The sequence below is a fragment of the Arachis hypogaea genome, chromosome 13, assembly GCF_003086295.3.
Source record: "Arachis hypogaea cultivar Tifrunner chromosome 13, arahy.Tifrunner.gnm2.J5K5, whole genome shotgun sequence".
NCBI lineage: Eukaryota > Viridiplantae > Streptophyta > Magnoliopsida > Fabales > Fabaceae > Arachis > Arachis hypogaea.
The window spans coordinates 36,716,900-36,744,484 of record NC_092048.1 but is presented as its reverse complement, the minus strand read 5'-3'; the positions used below and the strand labels follow the sequence as shown (position 1 = coordinate 36,744,484).

Below are 27,585 nucleotides of genomic sequence, written 5' to 3'. Positions count from 1 at the left end.
TTGAACTTCCGTAATCCCAATCTTTTCTTAGGAAATAAATAGGATTCGAAGATCAAACCAATTAATCCCTTGACCTTCCTTTATCTTAGTAAAGGTTAACAAAGTGGAATTAGGATTCAACCATCATCATCATTGATAAGGATAGCTAGGATAGAACCTTTAATTTCTCATACCTTGCCAAAAATTTACTTTACAGTTATTTATTTATTTTAATTGCCATTTAATTTACTTGTCATTAAATTACTCATTCCTCATTCTTGAAACCCCAATTTTACAATCTTCATAACCAATAATAAGAACATACTTCCCTGCAGTTCATTGAAAAGATGACCCGAGGTTTAAATACTCGGTTATCAATTTTAAAAGGGGTTTGTTACTTGTGACAACCAAAACGTTTGTAAGAAAGGTTGATTGCTTGGTTTAGTAACTATACTCACAACGAGAGTTTACTATAACCTCTAAACCATCAATCTTCCGTTCTTCAGTCATTCACCCAAAAATTCTATATCATTTTCAATTAAATGATATGTTTTTCTTATCACTAAATTAATTGAGTGATATTGAACTCATATATTAGAGGTCTAGTCATTCTAGTATTATTTACAATAAATTGATATATTTTTATTGATTTAGTGAATTAAAGTTTTAGACTTGTAATTTTTTAAAAATTTCTTATATCATTTACCAAAAAAATTCTTATGTCATCATTCAGTAAAAATTTCTATATCACTTTTGTTATTGTTAAATTAATCATGTGATACTGAACTAAAAATAAGAAATGATCATGATCATCATAATAATGAAAGAGGAGAAAGAAAAAAAAAGATAAAAAAAATTAAACAAAAAAAAAAAGAAAAAGAAGGAGAAGAGGAGAAAATGATGACGATGATGAGAAGAACGAAAACAAATACAAAAACAAAAACGTAAGAAGCGCGCACGAACGTAAATGATCATAAAAATGATAGATATAATTAAATAATGTATAAAATATTTTACACTATAAATACATTAAAATTAAACTTATATATAAATTATCCTGTGACTAAAAAATGCCAAAACGTTCTAGCTACATGAAAATCATAACGCAATAGTGTGTGAATACAATTGCAAAATTTGCAATGGACAGGCTAGGTTGCTTATTCATATGTTTACAACCAGATGCAGATTTATAAGATATATTTTAAGATTGTTTATTAATAATTCTCTGAGTTACTGTACTATATACTTATCCTAGCAATGGGCTGCTCTTAATTGTGTATCCTAAAGTCAAATTAGTGCTGCCAGGTGAAGAACTAACGATTTTTATTTGAATGACTACTTAACATACCACTGTTGCGTCTATATATTAAAATCTAGCTAGAATCATATATATGGCCTAATCAATAAGCTAAATCAATGAAAATAAAAATAACAGCTCGATTCCCATGATGTATTAAGTAGTGTTACCAAGGGTTTGCAAATAGTGGTCGAAATAGGGTAAGTACATAATTTATTCAGGAATGTTGTATAGCATCATGAGCAATCAGCCTTAGATTTTGTAGCAGATTGACTGCTCGTGATGTTGTACAAATTCATGAATTTTCGTCTCAACGTGGTTCCATATACATATGTTTGTATATATATATATATATGTTACCCCCGATAAATTATAGCAGAGATCAGAGTAGCAGCTAGATGGATCTATCGAAATCCTCCAGCACCAAAAGCAGGAGACCAATAATCAGCTCCATTGTCACTTCCAACTTGCAGTGTGCATGACACTGGAACCAGACACAACCCTCTACTCCTCAGGTCCTTCTTTGCTTCTTCTTGATGCTGGGAACCCTAATTAATTAACAACAGTCAGTGAGGGATAGTTAAAAAAAAAAAAATACTACATACAAGCATATAACATTCCATTATGAGTATATCCTTGGGGGATAAGTTTGTCATTTAATCTTTTGATGGTCATTTGTCAAAATCCAACGTTTTTGGTGCCAAAATATATATATAGTGGTTTCCTCTACTATTTAATATTTATTAACAGTTACCTCCTGCTGACTAGTTGCTTTCCTCTTCTTCAAGCAGTTTTCATTCAGCAGCTACATTACAATGCAACCAGAAAGTTATTATAAAATCAACGAGAATTTGATAATGAACCTCCAAACTGTACATTCTCATTTTTCAAATCAGTACTATATTACAGGAAAGCAACTTAATTGTGCGTGCGTGATTCATATGTTAGAATAATATTATTTTATCTGCTAAAGCTGGTGACATTAAAATTCTCTTTTCTTGTCTACTACTTTATTCATTTAATAATAGAATTATGCAAGTTGAAGCATGGTAGGTTATTTTGCAAGTGCAAAGAGTGAATGATCCTAGGAAAAGCATAGCATATATACCTGACCGGGATCTTCAGGGAATAAACAACTCTTCTCTCCTTGAACCTAGCATCAAATAATTACATTATAATTAGTCAATTAGTAGCACATAATTAGGCATATTAATTGGTATGTGCTAGTGGTGCACATGTAAGAAGAAAGTATAGTATAGCAGAAAGCAGCTGCATTATCATGCTATGTTACATTGGGAAGGGAGAAAAATGAAAGAGCATTAGCTTTATATCTATGTGGCAAGAAAGTAAGCAGAGAAATGGGATATTACAGGATTTTGGTGTTTCATGTTTGGTGATCCATTGACCAAGTAAGGTAAGCTAAGGGCCTGCATCATCCACGGGGGAAAAGGAGAACATGCAGCAGCAATGTATACAGAATTTTTAGAACTTCGATAACTAGTAAAGGAAGAGCAACGTGCAAATGGGGCACCTTTAACAGCGTGCCATGATGCATCTCTGACTCTCGTGCGTGGTTGTTATGAAAAAAGAAGAGAGAAGGAACATAACATCACCTCAATTTGACTCTGAAGGAATCTGATATACCCAATAGCTTCTAATAAGACAGACGCAGTGTCAGTCTGCAAAAGTTAACAACATATATACCACTTATCATCACACTGTTCCCACTACTACTTTCTCATGCATCCATCTTTTCTTTGTATTGCTGCCTAATTAAAAAGTGTCCATTTTTTCAGGTCTAGAAAATAAATTATATGTTGTTAAGTTAAAAGAGGCTTAGGGGTAGATTGCAATTGCAAGAGCAAAACGTATGGTTTCTTTAATTTTTATGAATTATATATGCTACATTTACAGTAAAAATAGTCATTAAATTAATTATTATATAAAATAAATACTTAAATAACTAAGTGTATGCGTATTTAAATTGAATTGAGTAAAGTAGGTAGCTAATAAGTGAGGGTGTTAACATACCTTTCCAAATGGGGAAACGAGTTGATGGAGAGCTGCGATTCTGTCACCTAACTTCTCCTTCCTAACCTGAATTTGGTGAGAACAAATATGAAATAACTGAATCGGAGATCAGAGTTAGCAGGGAGGCACATGCTCATCATAAAGTTGGTTATATTGTTGTGTTTGTTTTGTGCTGATTATTCTTCGGTTGCAGTAACCACCCACATGCCACATGCATGACGTACTTCCTTCTATTGTATTCAGGAGGGAATTGGATATTGGAAGCATCTATCTGTCTTCTAATTCTCTTTTACTTTTTTTTTTTTAGCTACATATGTTTTTGTTTACCTTGAACGTCGACTGTTGAACCCTAGCTTTCTTCGATGCTCCACCACCTGCGATGCTATTGCACTATACAAACACACGAATTGTATAGCTAGTAAATACTAAATACAAGTGTATAATTTCGGGAGAAAATAAAGAGAAAGAATAATTCATCCATTATAAAATTTAATTTGAATGAAGAAAGAATAATGTAACCCGTTGATGATATTAATTATTCTAATTTCTTTTTAAGACAATAAAAAAGGAGTTGGAGGTCCCATAGCCAAGCTTTTGGGTTGGCAAATTGAATGGCTTAAACTGAAAATTGTCTTCTTAATTAGTGAAGTCTAAAGTTATCATCATAAAATAAAATTTAATTTGTGCAGCAATTATTACAAGTTCAACATAAGATAAAGGAATATTGTGTTTGTTAGTGTATATATATATATATATATACCTCGGCGGAAGATGGAGGTGGAGGTGGAGGTGGAGGAAGCGTGGGCTGGGTGGAGAAGTCCAAGATGCTGGTGTTGAAGGTGACACATGGGGTGGAGGAAGCGTGAGACCAGTTAGGTTTCCCTGCACTTCCATCACCGTACACATAACTGCTCTCTACGGACCTTTCTTCTGATGCATGATGCTGCCATATACCTCTACCATTCTCTTCTTCTCCCACCACTCCTCCACTCCTGGATCCAAAAAAACAAAAAAAGTAGATCATCAAATCTGCAATCTAAGGCTGCCTTTTCATGATTCATGCATGCAAGAAATCGAGAGAGTTGATTACATACATGATTAGGTGAGTCCATGAGTCGCCGGGAAGCTCTGGATGCTCATGCTCATGTTCATGCCAGTTAGAAGGTGGTGGTGGATTCAGAAGAAAGTTGGTGTATGAAGAAGGAGTAGTAGTGGAGGAGTATGACAAGAAATCAGAAGAAGGAGAGTTCCAGCAGTTAGGGTTCCCGGAACCCATCATTTGCTCAACCACACCACCTCCTCTATTCATTAAGATCTCTTAATTGTTTCTTACAAATTAAAGAAGAACAAAGGAAAAAAAAAAAACCCTCTCTTTCTTTTCTTAGTAGTTGTTCTCTCCAAATTAAAGAAGGGTTTCTTACTTTTGTACCATCGATGCTAAGCTATAGGGTAGGGGGAAATTAAAACGCTATGCTGCTACACTCCCCCCTGCTACTGTTCCTCTTTCTTTGATGATACAATTTCAATAATCATCATGGACGACTCTTCAATACAAGTCACGCACGACCCACCCTTTTGTCTTTCTTTCTATCTTTTCTTTTTTTGCTCTTTCTCTTTCTCTTTCTTTCTTCCCTTTCCTCTTCTTTTCTTTTCTTTCCTCTATTTCCCCTTCTCCCTTGCTAGCTACTTGCTTTTGCTTTATCTTAAAGTGGGACACAAAAGGTGCTACCACTTCCCATAATTTAGAAAACAACTCTATATATAAATGCAACTCATCACCATCATATCCATCAAATTATTGTTTACTCACTTTACTTTAATTCATTCTCTTCTATCATTAGATAGGCTAGCCGGGTTAATATAGCATGTAAAATTCACATAATATAAATATCATACCATATAGTTGAAGGAAAAAAAGGGGTGCGTTAATAATAATTATTTGCTCTTAAAAAAATATTTCTTTTTTCTATTGCATCTTCGTATCCACGTGGCATGTTTTGAGGCTTTTATTACAAAGCTTTCTTTTTTGGTAGTTATACGTTGTATATGTATTTAGAGCCTTTAGTAGAGGATGAGACGTCTAAAATTTAATTTGAGCAATTTAATTCGACATATCTAAGCCAATCACTTAAACCATCTTCCGTGTGGTGTTGATTCGGTATTATTGATCATTATATTGCATGTATTTTATACTTATACCATTTCAGGAAGTAATCTTCGTTCGATGAGTTTATTATTGGTCTGTGTCTAGCTAATATATATTTTGATATGAAAAGTTGAAGTTTAATATACCTCATTATTATTCAAGATAAAAAGAAAGGGATACAGCTAATTACTAATAAGTCATGCGTGCGTAATCAATTCTGTACTATTTTATTAAGAAAATGACACTGCTTACTTGGTAGTAGTCTTACTTAGATTAATTAAACTACGTATATATAGAAGAGGAAGAGGGTAGATGAATTTTTGTCGAAAAGGGTGCGGTGAAAGTGGAAAGAAATTGAAGTTTGATAGCAAAAGAGAGTAGTTTATTTTAGGTGTATCTTTAAAGATGCCATTGAAGGTTGCTATAAATAAATAATATAAAATTTCTAATAATTTATACTTTAGATAAATTAATTCTTAAAAAATATTAATAAATTTTTTTAAAATAACAATTTATATTTAAAATAAATTAGTCTCTAAAAAAAATATTAATAAAATTTTTTAAAATAACAAATATAAAAAATTTTATTAATAATTTTTTTAGAGACTAATTTATTTAAAATATAAATTCTCAAAATTTATTTATTACTTTACTTAAATAAATAATATTACACACTCTATTGAGTTATTATATTGGAATAACCTTTTTATGAAGCATCCAACTTTACTTAGCTTCACAGTTAACTTTCAATTCTATATCCATTTTCTTTTTCTCGCCATGATGCCTAGTGCGTTGAAAAAAATTCATATATAAACTTAGGTCAACGGAAAATACTTGGTTAAGGATTCTATCATTGACCAAAAAATGACTTGATAATACCGTCAACGAGTCCATTATTAGTCATTTTGTGAGGATGATATATAGTTACTCTCGCAGTGACTTCAAGTGTTCGGATACTTTAATTAAGTTTTCTTGAATTTGTGTAACAAGTTAACAAAAAGGTCAAATCTAAAGCATGTCATTCCAACGTTTGTTTCTTCGGTAAAATTATTGGAATCTAATTAAAACGCGAACAAAAGCAAGATTCTATCAAATAGTAATTTGTTAGGGGCGTTATTCTAGAATCAAAACGGTGTAAATGACGTGAAATTAATTTGAATCCTTTAGTCACCAACAAAAAAAAAAAATTGAAACCTTTAAGTAAACATAGACCCTAGCTAATTGAAAATATTTCAGTTTTATTTTTTGTTTAATCATAATTCAATAAGATGTAAAATTAATTAAAAATGATATTATACAAGTCAACACTTATTTATTACTCATGTATTTTTATATATCTAACTCTTTAAATTTATAATAAATATAGTTTAAAGTCAACACTCATTTATTAATCATGTATCTCTATATATCTAACTCTTAAAATTAGATTTCGATTCTCTAAATTTTGAATTTTACTTTAAAGAGTAAATGTCATCTCTCATCATTTATTTTATAAGTGAGACCAAGAGTAAATATAAGAGAAAAATCATTCAATGGTAAAAAATCACACTTTACCCTCTAAAATAAAAATTCAAAATTTAAAGGATCCAAATTCTTTTAAATTTATAAGAAATATATAGTTTTTGACATGATATTAGAACAAGTCCTTATATATATAACCAACTGTTTTATGACTAACATATAGTGGGGAAAAACTAATCAAATACATACTTTCATTTTTCGTTTCCTTTTAATTAAAGGAAAAGAAATGAAAATAAAACTGTTAAATACATGGCCTAAAATTTCTACAAATTAAAATTAAAACTTCATATTGCCGTGAACTCTTGATCTCTAAATTGTAGTTATAAACATCAACCGTACCGAAGAGGGAATAATCACTTAATCATACGGCAAACTGTATCAACCGCAAATAAAATAAAGCAGTTAAAATAATGATTAAATTTCACTGTCTATTCCGGACAAACATTCTCTGAAATGGCATTTTGATGTTATCAGCACCTGATAGCAAACAAGCAAATCCCTTAAATTTCGAGCAATTAAGATTAGGAAAACTCAAAGGCATGGAAACAATCAATTGATTATAATTCCGTCACTGGTTTCCATGTTCTTATTATCCAAATAAGAACATTGCATTGATAAAATAGTACAGTGTATTAATTAAACTAATGAGGATATGATGAGGGAATGACCAGAATAAGGTAGGTAGGCATGCATTATTGCTATATAGCTAGGTATTGATATGGCTTTATCATTGCACACTGCAAAATCTTTGTCGAAGGTGCAATGTCTTTTCTCTCTATTTAGTCTCCACCGCACGCACCACACCAACCTTTCCTCCCATCTGTACAGTCCCTTTTCCTATTTTAACAGTCACAAATGATTTTACCAATAATATTTGAATATTATTATTAAGAATTTTATTGTATTACACTAATTTTTCCTTATATATAACTTAGTACCTTTTATTAGATTCAGTGTTCAGCTGTCAATTTCATATTATATTTCAATAAAAATTCATTAAGAGAGTCGCTCAAATAAAGATGTCTAATACGTTTTTTTTAAAGATATTTTTTAGTAATTAAAATTTAACATATATAATCGATTAAATCGTGTTATTTTTGTCAAAATTAGAGCAGACAAATTAATTTGACCGAAAAAAATAGTGCATTAAATCTTGAATGGTCTAAATTAATATTATTTTTTATAAAAAATGACTACAATACCTTTATTATAAAAAAATGACTAAAATACTCCTATTATATATATTTTTTAAAAATTCTAAATTCTAACTCTATAACGGCAGAAAAGTAAAAAGCTAGAATTTAGAATTCTCAAAATTAATATATATAATAAGAGTATTTTAATCATTTTTATAATAAGGATATTGTAATCATTTTTATAAAAAATAATATTAATTTATACCAGTTTAAGATTTGATTCACTATCTTTTCGTTCAAATTAATTTATCTGGTCTAATTTTAACAAAAATAACACGATTTAATCGATTATATGTAGTAAATTTTAATTATTAAAAAATATTTAAAAAAAAAATATTTTAGATGTTTTTATCTGAGTGGCTCCTAAATATTAATACCAAAGATTTTATATATATATATATAACCACAAAAGCAAATGACAGGAAAAGTAAATAGTAAATTTTATAATTAATTATTAATTTTGGATTGCTTAAGTAAACAAACCCTAGCTGTGGTACTAGGATTTTCTTTAATTTAATCCATGCACCATGCTCATTAATTAGCGTGTTATTATTCTTGGGTTGTCCTTGTTCATTTGTCTTCTTTCGTCACAAAAACGAATGCCGACACAAAATTGAATAATCCGCGTGATGAGCAGCTTGCTCAGCTCTTAGACAATATCATAAGCATCTATCTCATTCACATTGATTTATACATACATACATACAAAGGAAAATATTGAAACGTGGAATCTTGCTATAAAACTGGACATTATATTGTGATTTTTCTTCAAAATTAGGACCTCTAATTTTTTAAAAAAATAATTACAATTACAATAGACGTAATAGCAATACTTCCGGAATAACTAGCAATTTTTCATTGGATTCCTCATTATGCCTCTTGCGATCCCTAAATGTGATTTGGTTAACAACTAATTAAATTAAATTTAATCTATAGCTAGCAATAGCATAGAAGAGAATATATATAATACTACCACAAAAGTTAATTAGAGGTAGCCCTACGATCATCTATCCCTCCCCTATCACATTAAAGGGGCGCTAGGAAAAAAAAGAAAGATAAAAGTGGAATATAAGAAAGCTAATTATCTTCTTTTAGATAAGAAACAAAAGACAAGCACACATGAAAATTGCGATATAGTGATGTTCCTTCTTATGCTTCGTTATTTCTATCGTGATATCCTATTTAAGTTCCACTAGTCACCTTCATTCTTCAACTTGCTTTTATGTTTGTATGGACATTTTTTCTCTTTTTCTTTGCTTTTAGTTTTAGGTGTGTTCGGCACCAATTTTATATATGAGCAGTACTCTTTTCCTTTGCTTTTTTATATGTTTCTTGTTACACACTAATTATTGCATGTTCTTCATGAGATACACTTGTTTCTAATAATTATGTTTATCTATATTCTTTAGAATGTACGTAGTTGAACTATTTGTGTGGGGATCGGATTTAGTGGTTGGATTATTATACATTTACACGTAAATCTCTTTATAAAATTTAAATAAAGGAAGTGTCACAGGTGTTTTTGGAGAATTAAATGGTAGTGCAAGCTAGACAAAATTGCTTTGGCATAGTTGGCCTTGCGTGCACGTATTTCAAGGTATATCCAATAATTAGTCCTATCCAAACATGGTTTTGTTTGATTACATGTGCAAATCCAAGTGTTTACATTCCCTTAGCTACCACCAAATTATAATTCCATTTTAACTCATTTTCATTGGCTAATTTATCTTTATTTAAATTCAATTCAACTATATATCCTTTAAAAGTGGTACAATATTCAGTCTTTTATTATAATAATTAAAAAATAAATAAAACAAACGCATCTAAAAATTATAAATAGATTTAGTGTCTTTTTAAAATTAAATACACATTCAAAATACAAACTAAATAAAACTAAAATTTAAAATTTCAATTTCAATTTTAAATTTCTGTTTCAGATTTAATATATTTAATTATTAATATATTACAATTTAAATACACATCCAAAAATCAAATTAGTTAGAATTCAAAATTTCGAATTTAAAATTCTAAAATAAATCTTAAACTATCTTAAATCACTAGTAAAATCTTCGCTTCGTAAAGATCAAGAGCTGCATCGCTTCTCCCTCCTCATCTGTGGCCGTTTTCGTCTTCTCCCGCGTTGGACACTCCTCTGCGACGATCTCCTCCTTCGGCAACGCATTCCTCCCCGCGACGCGCACTTCCCTTGCGTACACCCCTGCGCCTCCTCCATCGATGGGCTCCTCTCCGTCCCTGGTCTCCTCCCTCGCGCCACGCACAACCGCCCCCTTCTCCCGCGCCTCCCATTGTCTCTTCCCCCACGTTGCACTCCTTCTGTCTCTGGTATTTCTGCTTACAAAATTCTAAAAAAATTTGGTTGAGTTCATTCATGAAGATATGTTATCCTTTTTTTTCGCTTAATAAAAAATTCTATTTTTTTAAATTTATGTATAATATTGGAAGTATCTGTATTTTTTTAAATGTATTTGTGATTATAATTTTTTTCACTCGTATGTTTGATTTGGGAGTTGTAATGTTAACCTAATTTAGATGTGTCAATACTTAATTTTAGATGTGTTTATGTTGTTCATTATGTTCTTATGTACATATATAAGTTTTTTTTTACATGAGTTTTGGATGTGTTGATAAAATATTTAGAGTGCATTCTTATAATTTTGAATGTGTATTTGAGTTTAATTTTTTCTGTATTCAATATGTAATTTAGAACTACAATGAGAATAATTTAGATGTGTTAATACCTAATTTTGAATGTGTTTATGTTGTTTATTTAATTTTAGATGTGTTTTTGACATGAATTTTGAATGTTTTGAATAAAAAAAATAATTGAAGTGAGTTTAATTGATTTTAAAAACTTCACTGATTTTTTAAAAGTTAGTACACGAAAAGTTGTTACGAATTTTATGGTTTAGTTTGCAAAAAATTAATGTATTGCAAGTGGTTATAAATTTTACGGTAATAAATATTTAAAATAAAAGTAGTTCCTTAAAAATAAGAAATATAATTAATTAAAAAATTAAAATAATAAAATATTAAATTTAAAGGCTGAATAAAAACTGAATTTTATTGTACAAGTAGCATTTCCCTTAAATTTATTAGTAACCTAAATTATGGAAAAGGGATAAAGTTGGCAAGCAAGCAAAAGGCTAAATGTCCGTAGATTATAAACAAATCCTTCAATAATATTGTTTTCATTGGTAGAAATTTGAAAATCTCATTATTTCTGAGTGTATATAATATGTGAGCAACAACATGCGTTATGCACGGCCAGCGAAAGATATTATCATATTATTATTATTGTTCCTGCAGTGAGTAGCCAATTCTAAAATATAGCTCGTTTTAATCAACGTTCGAACTCACTTTTTTTGGAGTAGATGAGTTATTTGTCAGCTCTTTTAAGAACAGCGGTAATAATACTTACAAAGATATTCTAATGTTCAAGTTAATAAATATAAAGTAGTACGTAGAGATAATATTTAAAGTTAATCATGTACCTCTAATTTAATGAGTCAGTTATATTTATAAAATTGTTGTGTTTTGGAGTGATTATTGATATTTTCGTAACTATTTTAAGGAATTTTAGCTAATTATCCGATAACTACATTTTAGCAACTCATTTGAGTTTGTTTAGAGAGATTTGCAGAGAGATTCTTGCGCTGGTTTTAGATTAGCACGTGGTTATTTGACTTTGTTTAGATTCCGAGTTCATAAGTTTCTTTTAAACCGAGTTATAACTAACGGATTATTATTATTACTATTATTATTATTATTATTATTATTATTATTATAAAAATCAACTATATATTAAATTAGTTACTTGTATAAAATATATATTAATTAATTTAATAATTAAAATTTTTGTTACAAATTTGTATAATATATCACTACAAGAAAAAACGCTGAGTACTGTTGAATTTACCGTTGGATTTAGTGTCGCAGAGTAGTGGCGGATTTACCGTTGGCAACAACGTTGAATTCGTAAGATTAAGTAATTACTGGAGGATTTTAGTTTCTGATGGTAAATCCGCCGGTAATTAATATTTGGAGGAAAAAATTAAATTGGATCCGACGGTAACAATAATTAGCGAAACGCTGCGTTTTAGTGACCCGTAACTGTTTACCGTCAGATTTTTTCGACGGTAAATCCGATGGTAACATGACGTAAATTCAAATCACAAACCCTCTTCCCCCTCATTTCAGATTTACCCACTCTCTCACTCACCACCGTCTGCTACCGCCACCACCGTCAGAGCTTCCTCTCCGTCGCTGTCAACCCACCGCCGACACCTCCCTTCTTCTCCTTCTTCCCCTCTTCTCCTTTCTCCTTGCACCGTTAAACCACGGTCACCCCCACCATCATCGCGCTGTCGCTGCCCACCAGCCTTCGGCAACTTCCCCAGCCTTCGGCGACCATCCTTCTGCTTCCTCTAGCTCCGGCAACGTCATAATGCCGCTACATCTTCACCTTTTCTTAATTCTCTCCTAATTCTGCATTCCAAGTTTCTTTAGACTCTTTTTCTTTCTTATTCAAATTATGTTTTGGTTAGTTTTTTCATTATTCTAATTTTAGTTAGTTAATTTAGTTAGAGTTAATCTTTTTATTTTAGTAGATTTTAGATGGTTAAGATAGGTTAGTTTTAGGATTATTAGTTTGTGTTATATTGCTGAAAGTGTTGAAAAATGACTGAATTGATGGATAATGCTATTGATTTTGTATTGAATATGTTGAATTTGAATGAATTAATGTTAAAAGACTATTTGTTTTATTAAATAATTGCTGAAATTTGGTTGAATTTGTTGTTTTGCTTAAAAAATTACTTAGCTAAATCTTTTGTTGATGTAAATCTTTTGTTCTTTTGCCAAGTATATTGAATTTATCGTTGAATTGAAAATTTAGGATGAGTCTATAGTTTCTGTGATGATGATATTGATGCTTTAATAAGCATGTGCTTATGCCTTTGGCTAGTCATGCAATAGGGTAGAATTTTCCAAGTATATTGAGTTTAGGAGGTTAATATAGGTTAGTTTTAGGATTATTAGTTTGTGTTTATATTGTTGAAAGTGTTGGAAATTGATGAAATTGATGGATAATGCTGCTGATTTTGTATTGAATATGTTGAATTTGTTGAAATTTGTTTGAATAGCATTGACTTAATGTTGAACTTACTGTTGAATAGCATTGATTTGTTGTTTTGAATTTCTGTTAATTGGTATGCTATTTCGGACATGACGACAGGTAGAGGTCTTCCGGATCATCAGGCTACTGGTCATGGTCGTAGCTGTGGTCAAGGTAGAGGGAGGGTTTCTTCCTATACCTCCGGGACTTCTGGATCCTCTCCCTCTACCCTGATCACCCCCGGTGACATCACAGGTTGCGGTTTAGCGAACCAGCCGTTCATCATGGTTCCTAACCCCAACTATGTGCCTCCGTCTATAGCAACGATGCCGCTTCCTACCATTCATTAGCCTACTCAGCAGCCTTGTTAGTTCATTGGGAGACTGATGAGGGGTTCAGGCATCGCACTACAAGAAAATAAGCCTTTTGCCACGCTTTTAAAGCGTGCCGAAAAGTGTAAAAAAGCGTGCCGATAACTTTTCACCACGCTTTTTGAGCTATCGGCATGCTTTTGAAAGGGTCAGATCTACCAGGGTGCCGGTTGCTCTATCATCACACTTTTGTCAATCTATTGGCACGCTTTATTTTTCACCACGCTTTTATCTATTGCCATGCTTAAAAGGGTAGCCATATATATTATCCCATAGCCATGCTTTAAAAGCGTGCCAAAAAGTGAACATATCGCCACGCTTTTAAAGCGTGCCCATTAGTTTGGCTTTGGCTACCCTTCAAAAACGTGCCGATAGGTGAAGATAGAGCTAAGCATCAAAGTGGTCCCTGAAGTTACACTCGTGCTTCATAGTAGTCCCTGAATTTAATAATTACCCAAATTGGTACCTGAAGTTAAACACCGAGACCCAGTGTTGTTCTTTCGGCACATTTCCTCCAGCTGGCGTGACCGGAAAGCTGATCTGGCTAACGTGTTGACACGCTGGCAACGCTAACGGCTAGCTGAGGTGGATGAACGAATTTTGTTGACTCAATTTGGTCCCTAATTCGAAGTTTAAAATCCCTAATTCCCAAATTTGAAGATCAATCTCCAGTGCCCCTTCTCTTCTCTTCTGGTCTCTTCTGTTGGTTCTCTTCAGCATCTTGATACCCATACCGCAATGGCTAGCATGAGCAACACTGCTGGGAGCTCGAACAACCCACGATCGTTTGGAAGCATCATGAGAAGAATGAATAGGAACAAGGATTCACGTTTGCCAGAATGGTGTGAATGCGGTTTGAGACCAGTGCTGCGATGGTCAACGACGGATTCTAATCTAGGGATACCGTTTGTGGGTTGCCTAAACTACAATGTAAGCAGTTGTTGTTGTTGTTGTTTGCTGTAACTCTGGATATAAATTTAGTTGATTCTTTTACCTTGGTGCAGACTGCAGGCAAGAAGTGGTGTGGGTTATTTCTGTGGATTGATAAAATTCTTAAAGAAGATGTGATGACATGTGATGGTAGAGCAAGCCCTTCAATTGACAATAAAGAATGGAAGATGAAGTTTGCTTGGAAACTTGGAAGATTAGAGTCTGAAGTTAGGGTTCTAAAAGTGGGTGGAGTTTTGGTGTTTGTATTTATGCTGCTGGTTACAGTAGCTGTTCTTGTCTTAAAGTTAGATAGGCAATTTAGCCAATTGTATCTGAGAAGAAACAAATGAGATGATCATGTTGTTGCTGTAGTTGTACCTGTCAGTTTGTTTGAAAGAAATAAAAATTAAAGTGATTGAGACTAGTGTGCTTGCATATTTTGGAAATTGGAGAAACAATGTGAACTACCAATTTATTCATCCAAAATATAGTTCTTGTCAATAAAATGGGAATTGATAGTGTTTGAAATACATCTTAATTGCATATAAGAGTACAAAATAAAACCAAAAATCTGACACAGATCTCTTCAAGAAAGTCATAATTCATATTTCATAATGTAGTGATTACATCCAAAATAAGGTATTATAAAGCCAGAACAATAGTCACCAATTATATCAGAGTTTTCAAAACATAAGTGTCATAAGTTTTCAATCTCCAACACTAGAATTGTAAGTAAGAAAGCATACACAGTAGATTACTTCACCCAAACAGACAAATAAAGACACCATACTGTCCTTAAATATAATAATCTAAGTCATTAATTCTTGGTTCTGGGTGGCTTGAATCCAGGATTAGGCACAAATCTCATTGTGATTTCTGGTAGATTGCTTGCTGTTTCAGTGCTTGCAGGCTGACTGCTTATTAGGAGAGTGCTTGCAGATGGAGCACTTGCAGATGGAGTAGATGGAGTGCTTGCGGATGGGGTGCTGGTTGGTTGGGTGGTAGCAGTGGGTATGCTTGTTGATGGACTGTTCTTCTTGGGTGTGGACAACTTTCTCTTAGGAGACAGTTCGGATGGCTGAACAGGAGGTGGTTGCACCTATGTATGAAACACCAAAAATTTAATGTGACTAAGAAAATTTAAAAGAGTAGAATATACGTGTATATATACGGGTAAGTAATATTACCAACCTGTTGCGAGTCATCAGTTTCTGACAAAATAGGCTGACTAAGATCAAGCTGAATCTCGACCTGATCTTGTGACATAGCTGGGGCATCACCACCATTTACAGCAGCAGTTGGAGCAGAATTGTTGACCTCACCTCCATTAGCATCAGCATTAGCAACAACAGCAGCCATCACAGTAGCTGATTCTTCGTCAACGGCCCTCTTACGACAGTTCCTCTTTGTGTGACTTGTTTCACCACAATAGCGACAATGTCCTTTTTTATAAACTCGTTTCATGGAAGTCTTCTGCTTCTTGTCTCTACTTGACTCCTCATTAGCATCCTTTCTTCTTTTCTTCTTAATTGGCCCTGGCTTCTTCTTGAACTTTGGTGCTTGAGGTCTATTATGTGGTAATTTCTCTCATAGTGCCTGACCAGGAATTGGATTTATATGGAAGGCATAGGTGTTGTTGTATGCTTCCATTGTCAACCAGTGATGACAGAATTCATCTAGCCTTCTAGCAGCCCTGGCCAAAGCGGCACATGCATGCACACATGGCATCCCTACACAGAACATCACAACCATACATAAACAAAATTCTAACTGCAAATCAAAAATAAAAAAAATTAAAAAATATGCATAAAAAACCATACCACTTAGTTGCCAAAAACCACAGGTGCATGATCTCTTGCCCAAGTCCACAGCCATATTTGTAGGCCACCCAAGAACTTCAAATATTTCATAATCTGCATTACCAGACCACATGGAAACCCAATTTTTTTTATTTTTTTCTTATCTTTTCCAACCTGCTTCTCTGTATTGGAGTTAGGATCCCGTCATTGTTCCTCAACTTCACCTTGTTTCTGGCTATAGATCTCATGGCATACATCCTGATCTCCTCCAATAGTGTGATAATAGGCTTGACTCTAGGTTCTTTGATCCGTGTGTTGAAAACCTCACATGCATTATTGCAGATGTTGTCCATTTTAGGTGCACTGCTGAAGAATGCGCTGCTCAATGAATTCTTTGGCCATTTGCATAGATAAGTCCAAGCATCCTTATTTACATTTTCCAATTTTTTCATCCCTTCGACGAATCCTTCTTGAGTCGTAGACCTTGCACACTCCCAAAGCAAACCTCTAAGCTGATTATCCTTTCACTGTTTGTTGAAGTTTCTCCATAAATGCCATACACAGAATCTGTGATGGACATTTGTGAACACATCCTGAACTGCATGGATAAGACCCTGCAAACTAAAAAATCTAGTAACAAAGTTTCATATCGAGCCTCAAAAAGGTCCCTAATGTTATTTTAATGAACTCAGAGTGGTCCCTAAAGTTGTGTAAGTGACATCAACTTGCCCCTTCAGTAGAGTAAACAGATACTACCCCCTATAAAGCAACCATCAACTATGCAGCATTCAATTTATATAACAATTACTAAATTGATCTAAATAGCAGTAAACATATTTATGTGTATAAACCAATAAACAACAATAGACAACAGTAAAAGGATTTACTACTGAGCAGGTATATCTAAGAATCACTACCATTATTTAAGATATCTATCAATAAACAACAACAATACCTTTTGCATGTCTGAAATAAAACACCAACCATGTTGTTTGTAATCACCCAAGTCTTGGTGCAGCAATTTCAGAAACCATCGCCAATTCTCCGTGTTTTCGATGGACACTATTGCATAAGCAATCACATAAATGTTTGCGTCTTGACTAATCACAGAGAGAATTTGACCACCATATGGTGTTTTTAGAAATGCTCTATCCAACCCTATAAGAGGTCTACAGCCAGCCTTGAACCCTCTTTTACACCCATCAAGGCAAATGTACATCCTATCAAAAGTTGGATTTTCATCAGGATTGGGATGAGGTCTAACACCAATACTAACAGTGGATCCAGGATTAGTTTTCAGTAATGTCAACCCGTAATCCCTAACTATACCATACTGGGCAGCAGCATCCCCTAGAGCCCTTGTCAGTGAAAACTTGTTGAGATCCAAGTCGCACTTGCTCTTAAAGTACTGTGCAGCTTCATAATGTTTAAGGTTGGGATATTTTCTTAATTTCCTAACCAGTTTGCAACCCAGCCACTTCCTATTAGCTAGCCTGTTCTTAGTCTCTCTAGGAAAAGTGTGATCATCCATAAATGTCTTGATCTGCCAGTAATTACCCTCACTGTCCCTGGAAGCATATACAAGCCAGCTACAGTCCTCTCCCTTACATACAGCCCTCATCCTTAAATTGTCATTCTTCTTCCACCAGATCTGCCTTCCCTCCTAGATACAGTACTCACGAACAGCCTCCTTGAATTCTATCTTCAAATTAAATTTCATTCCAACCTCTAGTTTAAGCTCACCAAACCTTCCTCCTTTCCTAAACACCGAAAACACCTCATCTGAATCAACCTCCTCTAACTCATTCTCAGAGTTCAGTGGAGTCTTCATTTCCTCAGAGTGCCAAGACTCTCCACCATCAGATTCATCATAAGCTCCATCTTGAGCATCATAATATGCTGCAATTTCACCAACCTTAGGAATTGGGCCAAAAAAGAATTCATCATCTTCAGACCCCGAGTCTGCACATACAAGACCATCATCCTCAAGCATAACTGAACTCTTTTCATTAACTTCTTTCTTATCTGTTGTAGTCCTTTTTTTAACATCACTCTTCTTTTCAATTGATCTCTTCACAACCACTTCTTTTTTCTCACTAGAGACATCATCACCAGTAGGCTTATACGGTTTGTCCTTTACACTGTCATAACTGTCATGGCTGTCTGAAGATTCTTCCTCACTAGACAAGCTCACAAACACAGTTTCGGAATTCTTTCCCTTAATAGATGCTCTTCCAAAAGTTCCAGTTGTAGCTGATCTTGTTAAAGGCCTCCTTGCATGTGATGCTGCACTTTTTACTTTTTGAGGGCCTTTCTTTGGTATATCAGACCTCCTTGATTTTTGTGATGATGATCTTGTTAGAGGTTTTGAAGTGGGCTGGGTCATTGACTTTGGTGGTGGGTTGGGCTTGGTAGTAGGAGCAGCAGTGGACTGGCCCATTCTTTTTAGTGGTGGGTTGGGCTTAATACTAGTAGCAACTGTGGATTTGGCCATTGTTTTTGGTGGTGGGGTGGACTTAACAGTGGGAGCAGCAGTAGTGGGTGCTGCCATTTTTTGGGTGGTGATTTGGTGGACCTAACAGAAGTTGTAGTAATGTGAGTCTTATGCTTTAGTCCTGAAATACCTTTACTAGTAGGCATAGTTGTGGGGATTATTGTTAGAGTAGGAATGGTGGTGCGTATTGGTTCTGAAGTTGGAATTTGTGGTGATGTGGTAGAAATTGTATTGGCTGTGACATTGATAGTAGGGTATGAATGTGGAATAGGGTCTGGTAGCACTATTAACTCCTTGTATTTGGATGATGCTAGTTCTGTGTTCTCATAAAACACAGGTTCAGAGACTCCATGTTCATAATACACATGGACAATTTCCTTGTTCATCTGAGCAAGGTAACACATCTCCATGAGCTCTTTGTCATGTGTCAAAGCTCTAAGACCACTTTACAATGGCCTATTAGGCACTAGCCACCAACTGTGAGTCACGTTGTCATATCCAAGTGTCTTATAGTAGTCTCGGATAAAAATACATCCATTGTGTCGACATCAATTCTCGGCAACTCAGAAATCTGTCCACCACTGTAATTCACACTTCCATCACCAGCTGTGACAAATGACCCTCCATGGTGAAATATGATGGTAATATTAGGATCTCCCATCTGCAATTTAAAAATAAAATTTCATGATCAACCTTATCATCTTCAACCATATTAACAAGTTGGAAACCACATTAACTGTAAATGCAGCAAACCATAACAGATAAGAAACAGCTTTTCACCATGACAAACAACCCTTATCCAGTCAACACTTTCATTAGCCTAACCACTCAGAAAACTAGTTGCGATCAAACCCTAGCTAAATATTGCGAAACATAAACATACATACCTACATATTACACTCCAAAAAATTGTTTCTAACTACTGAAGACATTAAACTAACAACTTTAACAAAAAAACAGAGCATTCCTTATATCACATTATATTTTTTCTTTTTTCCATTACCTCTTTCAGAGAAACCAGCCTTCGATACAGTCTTCGTTTGAGGCAGATAACGAAATTCGATCCTCCAGAGTAGTCGTGTTCCAACGAAATCGCAGCAGTTACAGTAATCACACCACCGCCATTAATGAGTACAGGGGAGGAGAAAAGACTCTGTTTGTGTTGTATTTTGAGAGGGGAGACAATGCGGTATGTTAACGTTTGATGGGGGATTCTTCAAAACAAACTTTGGAGTGAAGCGACATTGTTTTAGGGCATTTACGCGCCACCAACAACAAAACGTCGTTTTAGCGTTGCCCGCGTGTCAGCACGTTAGCCAGATCAGCTTTCTGATTACGCCACCTGGAGGGAATGTGCCGGAAGGACGACACTAAGTCCCGGAGTGTAACTTCAGGTACCAATTTGGGTAATTATTAAATTTAGGGACTACTTGATTGCAAGGATTTATACTGGTTCGGAATTCCACAAAATATTTCCGTTGTTAGCATAGTCCAAACCAATAGTCAATCCTCAAATCAAACTAAATTTGGTTGTCACAAATAACTAACCCCAAATAAGAATTAACCGAAGTATTTGAACTCCGGGTCGTCTCACAAGGAATTGCAATGAAGTGCTCAATTATTGGCTATAAAGGAACAAAGGAGGGTTTGGTTGATAGAAGGGGCAATAAAATAAATGACAAGAAAAGTAAAGAGAGCAATTAATAAAGAGAGATATTTATGGCAAGGTTTGAGATCATAGGCTTTCTATCCTAGTCATTAATCATAACAATACTTAACAAGAATTTATCTTATTTTGTCATCCCCAATGTTGGAAGAAGGTGTGAGTTATCTTCCATTAGAGAAAGTCAAACAAGACTCGTTAATCTCAAATAAAAAATCCTAATCAACTCACTAATTGAATTAGCAAGAGATTAGAGTCATTGAAAATGATATTAACTAACAACTCTAGATCACCAACCTAGATTGGGTATTAATGACAAAAGATTGCCCAATCTTTCCAAGCCAAGAATGCTCAAAATCTACTCTAAAGTCCAACCAAGCATTTTGTCAAATACTTGGAAGGCATAAAAGGAAAGCATAGTAAAAATGCAAGAAAAATAAATCTACCAACTACCAATTGCAAGGAAAGTAAATCAACAACTCAAATCATCAATAAAAGAACATCAAACATTAAATTTTATTAAATGTAAACAAAATCCAACATGAGTATTCATAAACATAAAAGAGACATAAAAGTAAAATTGACAAGAGAGCTAAGAAGAATAGAGTAGTAGAAACAAGAAATTGTAAAGGAAACAAGATGAATTCAAGAAATCATGCCTAGATCTAAGATGGAACTACCCTAGGAACCCTAATTCTAGAGAGAAGAGGGAGCTTCTCTCTCTAGAAACTAAACTACATGATGCCAAAACTCCAAACAATTGCTCCCCCCTTTGCCCAAGCTTGAATTATACATAAAATAGCATTAGAAATGAGTTGGATTGGGCCCAAAATGCTCTACAAATCGCTGGCCACGATTTTACTTTAGTGAATCACGCTGCTCCATTGGCGTGCACGCGTACAGTGCGCGTGCGTGTCCCTAGACGCGAAGTAACTATGGCCAATTTTATATCATTTCGAAGCCCCGGATGTTAGCTTTTCAATGCAATTGAAACTGCCTCATTTGGACCTCCGTAGCTCAAGTTATGGTCGATTGAGTACGAAGAGGTCAGACTTGACAGCTTTGCGGTTCCTTCATTTCTTCATGGGTTCTCCCACTTTGCATGCTTTTCTCCTCACTTCTTCCATCCAATACTTGCCTTATGAACCTGAAATCACTCAACAAACATATCAAGGCATCGAATGGAACTAAGGTGAGTTAAAATCACCAATTTAAGGACCTAAAAAGCATGTTTTCACATTTAAGCACAAATCAAGGGAGAATTGCAAAACTATGCTATTTCATTGAATAAATATGAGAAAAGGTGATAAAATCCCCCAAATTAAGTACAAGATAAACCACAAAATTGGGATTTATCAAATCTCCCCACACTTAAACCAAGCATGTCCTCATGCTAAGAATAAAGAAGGACAAGAAAAGGGGTATGAACATTTATTCAATGCAAATAAACTACATGCACCTATCTATATGAATGCAACTAAATGCAAAATGATTCTACCTACTTGGTCAAAAGCAAATCAATTTCCAAGAACACATATGCACATGTAGGGCTAAGTAGTATGATGACTCATGAATCCTACCAATTCAAATATCAAAATGAAGTATAAGTAGACTTGCAAGAAGAAAAGCTCATGAAAGCCGGGAACAAGGAATTGAGCATCGAACCCTCACCGGAAGTGTATCCGCTCTAATCGCTCAAGTGTATAGGGTCAATCACTTAATTATCTTCTAATCATGCTTTCCATGATTTGTTTTTCATCTAACAATCAACAATTATTCAATGCATGCATACATTCATCATGAGAATTTGTTCATAGGTTGTAATGGGGCTAGGGTAAAGGTAAGGATGCATATGGTCAAGTGAGCTTGAAATTTGTATCTTTGATTAGTCTAAGCTCTCACCAAACATGTATAACAACCTATACAATTCTCATACACAACCTAGCTACCCATGATTCCCACTTTTTCGCATACTCATGCATTCTTTTTAATTCACATTCCATATGCATTGATTTTTATTGAACTTTACTTTGGGGAATTTTTGTCCCCCTTTTTATTTCTTTTTCTCTTTTTTCTTTTTTTTTTATATTTTTTTCTTATATATATATATATATATGTTCTTTTCTTTTTCTTTATCTTTTTTTTTTAAAGTATATACAAACGTATCAATGCATATGGTTTTACATATAGTGCATGAATATGTACCCAATTCCCAATATTTTCAACAAAAATAAAAATTACACTTTTATCTAACCAATGTCCCAAGTTTTCCATACCCAAATGATACACACCCTCACTAGCCTAAGCTAATCAAAGATCCAAATTAAGGACATTTATTGTTTTTTGCTTAAGGGTAGTGATGTGCTACAATTAAGAACAAAAGGGATTAAATAGGCTCAAAATTGGCTAACAATGGTTGATGAAAGGTAGGCTATTTGGGTAAGTGAGCTATATGAAATGATGGCCTCAATCATATAAATGCATATATATATATGGAATAATGGACATATAGAATCAAACAAATCAAAGATTACAATCATAGAAAGAGAGTAATACACACTAGAATGGAAATAAGTGGTTATAAGATGTAACCACACAAATGGGCTCAAAACTCACATGCTTGTGTCCTTGGCTCAAAAACCATGTTCCAAAATAAATTCTTCAAGCAAGTTCAACAAGAAAAAAATTTTCAAATTGGTAGGGTGCCCTAAAATAATTTTTCTTGGAAAAAAAATCATCACTCTAACCAAGTAGTCCTAACAGAAAAAGAAATGGTAAAATATGTACAAATTCTAACTAATCATGCAACCTATCAGGCGATGCGACAACTAACTAGCAAAGGAAATCAAGAATTGGTGTTGAAAGAAAGAAATTGTTACCCATGGAGATCGGTCGGACGACCTCCCCACACTTAAAGATTTGCACCGTCCACGGTGCATGCAAAGAAGAGTAAAGTGGACGGGTTGCTACAATTGATGAGTTTCTTCAAAGGGTTGTGCGGGTGAACTTGTTTGTTGCCCCATTTAAAAGCTTTTCCTTTCCTTCATTTGGTGGCCAACCTCAAAGGAGAGGAAAAGAAAGAAAATTCAGCCTACAACAAAGATATCAAAGCAAATAGAACATAGGCGAGGGCTAATGCCAAATAAGAGTAAGGTTCTCACTACATGGTAGCTACAACATGTGAGTGAGAAAACAATATAAGCTAAGACATATTAACTAACACTTGATGCAAGAGTAAAGTCAAAGCATGAAGAGCACTCAAAAGCATCAAGTTCAACTAGAAAGAGTGGGTCATGAAAGACATGCAAGTTCATATCAATGCACAAAGAATATAAGAGTCATACAAGATTAAGCATTGATTTAAAAGTTTCATCACCCAAAAATATCAAACAAGTCATGAAGCACCAAAATAACTAAGAAATTCTCAACAATTGAGTAGGAAAATGCAACACCATTATTAAAATAAGAAACTTAGAAAGAAAAATAAGAACAAGCTATGAAAGCAAAATTAAAATGCAATGGGTGATAATATGCAAATGCAACATATAGAAGAAAATGAAAATAAGAAAAATAAAAAGTGGAATTTTGAAAAGAAAAGAAGAAGGGAAAGAAAGTAAGAAAGAAAGAAAGAAGGAGAAAGAAAGAGGAAAAAACTAGAAGGAAAAGAAGAGAAGAAGGGGGAAAGAAAACAGGGCAGAACATGGTAAAAACAGGGCGCGGGGGACGACGCGTACGCGTCACGCACGCGTGCGCGTGGGTGGGCAGGCGGGACAAGTGACGCGGATGCACACAGTACGCGTACACATGCTTGATGAAGTTGGCGACCGACACGAACGCATCACGTACGCTTGCGCGTTAGGCCATGGGCACAGAATAGGCACAACTTTGGCACAACTCTCTGGTTTTTGTACCAGGAGTGTCAGATGCACCACCGACGCGCGCGCGCACTGCACGCTCGCGCGCGGATGCCCTCTCTTCTGTTTTTTTCAAAAACAGGGCACTCTCCTAATCTACAAGCATTCTAAAACAATCAAAAATCAAATTTAACAAAAATTCTTTTTGGTTTTTGAAAAATTTTCAAATACACTAAAAACAAAACTTATACTGCAAGCAAAACACTTCTCAACAACAACTAAGCTACAACTTAAGGCACAAATCTAATCAAACAAACCAACAACCAAAATATTAAAATAAGAGTATGCAAAGAAGAAAACTACCTAAAAATGGCAACCCAATTCATCCACTGATTATATTTACAAGAGAATGGAAAGAGTTTACCATGGTGGGGTGTCTCCCACCTAGCACTTTTAATGTAAGTCCTTAAGTTGGACCATTGATGGGGTCCTTGCTATGGTGGCTTATGCTTGAATTCATCCTTGAATACCCACCATTGTTTGCATCTCCAATGTCCACCGGGATCCCAAATTAGGCGCATAAAGCCTTCAAGTAAGCTTAAGTAAATGACAAGTCCCCAAGCGTTTTGATTGTTGACATGAATTCCGGGGTCACAAACCTTGTTCTTGCACCCATCTTCCCGTTGACTACCATAGTTAAATTTGGGTGACAAGGCTTGTGAATTCTCAATTAAGCATCCAAACATTCCCCTAGACCCATGCAATTTGGTTCTACACCAACCATTACTATTCAACTTTAAGCATGCAACCATTATGAACTTAGAGTGATGTTTCCAACCATTACACAACTCTCTCTTACTCCTAACTCCACAAAGGGCTCTAAGTTGACCATCAATTTCAATCAAACTATATTCAAGTGAGAAGGTGAAGCTTAGGGATAGAAATTTTACCCACTTGAATGTTGTGTTGGATGATGGTGACTTAGGAAGGGGGATCTCCCCACACTTAGCCAATGTAAGATCTATTCTCTTGTGCTCTTCCCTTGCATCTTCCACCTCTTTGCAAGCTTCTTCAATTTCAATTCCTTTCTCACCAACTTCTTCTATGCACCCTTCATTGCTCAAACCATGTGTTGGAGGTTGTGCACGGTCCTCCTTGTCATCAATTTCATAACACAATGAGGGAGTAAAAGACACATTGGTTGGTGTGGACGTGTCTCCGATGATAGAGCTTGCTTCTTGCTCAGCCTCTTCCTCTTGGTAGCTTTCTTCCAATTCAATCTCTTCTTCATTGCTTACCAAGGGCATGGGAGGCGAGGTATCTTTTTCCTTACCCTCTATGTCAAGCCCAATGGGGAAGGATTCAATTGTACATAAGAATTCTTCAATGATTGAATCCATCTCTTGGTCAACCTCTTCAAAATCTTCAACCATGACATGTTTTGGAGGTTGTACACCCTCCTCAACATCAATGTCAAGCTTCTTGGAAGAGGGCTTCATGACTCCACATTCCCATGGACTTCCAACATCTCCTAAGGCTTCAACCACTTCTTCCGGCTCAATTATCTCGACTTCCTCCCCTTGTGACAATCCTTGTTTCAACCCTTCTTCTACCTTGAAGCTCTAAACTCACTCCCTCACTATGCTCCTTGATTGCTTCTTGACGATCGGATTCCTGCCGGTAAAGAAAATTTTTATAAAATTATAATCGCGTTGCAAGTATAGTTTCTAAACAGACAAGAATCCTTTCGTACAAAAACTTGTTTGTCACTTAAGCAAACCCAATAAAATTGATAACCGAAGTATTGAAACCTCGGGTCATCTCTCAAGGAATTGCAGGGAGGTGTGTTTATTATTGGTTATGGAAAAGGTAGAATTTTAGGTTTTTGAAATAGAGAACGAGTAATTTAATTGGCAAGAAAAATAAATTAATAATTATAAAGACTCTTGGCAAGGTATAAGAACTGGAAATCCTATCCTAGTTATCCTTATCAAGTGTGATGAGAATTGTTGTTGCTCCCACTTAGTTAACCCTTACTAAATAAAGAAAAGTCAAGTGGACTAATTATTTTGATCCTCAAGTCCTAGTCAACTCGTGTGGAAAGACTAGCTTTAGAGCGATCCAAATCAATCAGCAATTCCCAAATCTCAATTAACCGCTGAGTTTGACAGCTCAAGCGTTACCAATTACTTAACCAAAACCAAAAGGAGGAAAATCTAAATTAAATTGAAAGCAATTATAAATAGAATAAAATAATCATAAATCTGAAATACCTCAAATTGCATTAAATAAAGAAATCAATTCTAACATGGAGTTCATAAGCCAAATTGAAAAGATAAATAACAATTAAAGTAATAGGATAAATAAAGGTAGAAGAGAAATTTAATTAAAGGAACATTGAACCTGGCATTGAAGTAATAACCATAAAGTAAAAAAATTCCTAATCCTAAAACCTAAAAGAGAGGAGAGAGCCTCTCTCTCTCTCTAAAACTATATCTAAAACCTAAAATTCTGTATTATGGAGTTGTATGAATTGTTTGAATTGTTGAATGAATGGATGGATTTCCCCACTTTATAGCCTCTAATATGTGTGTTCTGGGTTGAAAACTAGGTCAAAAACAGCCCAGAAATCGCCCCCAGCGATTTCTAGTACGTACAGGTCGCTGCAAAGTCACGCGGAAGCGTCGTCCACGCGTTCGCGCGGATTGAGTTTTTGCCAGGTCACGCGTCCGCGTGATCCACACGTGCACGTCGCCTGTCTTTGGGGGAAGATATGGAAAATTATATATCGTTGCGAAGCCCCGGATGTTAGCTTTTCAACGCAACTAAAACCGCGTCATTTGGACCTTTGTAGCTCAAGTTATGGTCGATTTAGTACCAGGAGGTCAGGTTGGACAGCATTAGCAGTTCCTTCAGTTTCTTGTATTCCTTCCACTTTTGCATGCTTCCTTTCCATCCTCTAAGCCATTCCTGCCCTGTAATCTTTGAAAACACTTAACACACATATCATGGTATTGAATGGTAATAAGAGAGGATTAAACATAGGAAATTTAAGGCCAAAGAAGCATGTTTTCAATCAAAGCACAAAATCAGGAAGGAAAACATAAAACATGCGAATTGTATGAATAAGTGTGAGAATAATGGATAAAATCCACTAGATTAAGCACATG

The 27,585-nt window shown here is 34.7% G+C and overlaps 1 protein-coding gene across 1 annotated transcript; it reads right to left on the bottom strand.

The window, feature by feature from the left end:
• Positions 1-1,396: 1,396 nt before the first annotated feature.
• Positions 1,397-5,244, bottom strand: LOC112738093 (uncharacterized). The gene is made up of 9 exons (XM_025788382.3): positions 4,402-5,244; positions 4,068-4,299; positions 3,635-3,697; positions 3,308-3,373; positions 2,890-2,955; positions 2,647-2,703; positions 2,385-2,429; positions 2,031-2,081; positions 1,397-1,824 (listed from the first exon to the last, which is right to left on the bottom strand). The coding sequence occupies exons 1-9, from the start codon at positions 4,614-4,616 to the stop codon at positions 1,681-1,683; spliced, it is 939 nt and encodes a 312-aa protein (XP_025644167.1). The 5' UTR covers positions 4,617-5,244; the 3' UTR covers positions 1,397-1,680.
• Positions 5,245-27,585: the final 22,341 nt, after the last annotated feature.

What these genes read in the sequence shown, in the direction of transcription:
- LOC112738093 (XM_025788382.3), bottom strand. Translation starts at nt 4,616, where the DNA reads ATGAATAGAGGAGGTGGTGTGGTTGAGCAAATGATGGGTTCCGGGAAC. An exon ending in TCCTTCAGAGTCAAATTGAG is followed by an intron (nt 2,704 to 2,889) that starts GTGATGTTATGT and finishes TGGATGATGCAG; the next exon opens with GCCCTTAGCTTACCTTACTT. An exon ending in TCCCTGAAGATCCCGGTCAG is followed by an intron (nt 2,082 to 2,384) that starts GTATATATGCTA and finishes ATTGTAATGTAG; the next exon opens with CTGCTGAATGAAAACTGCTT.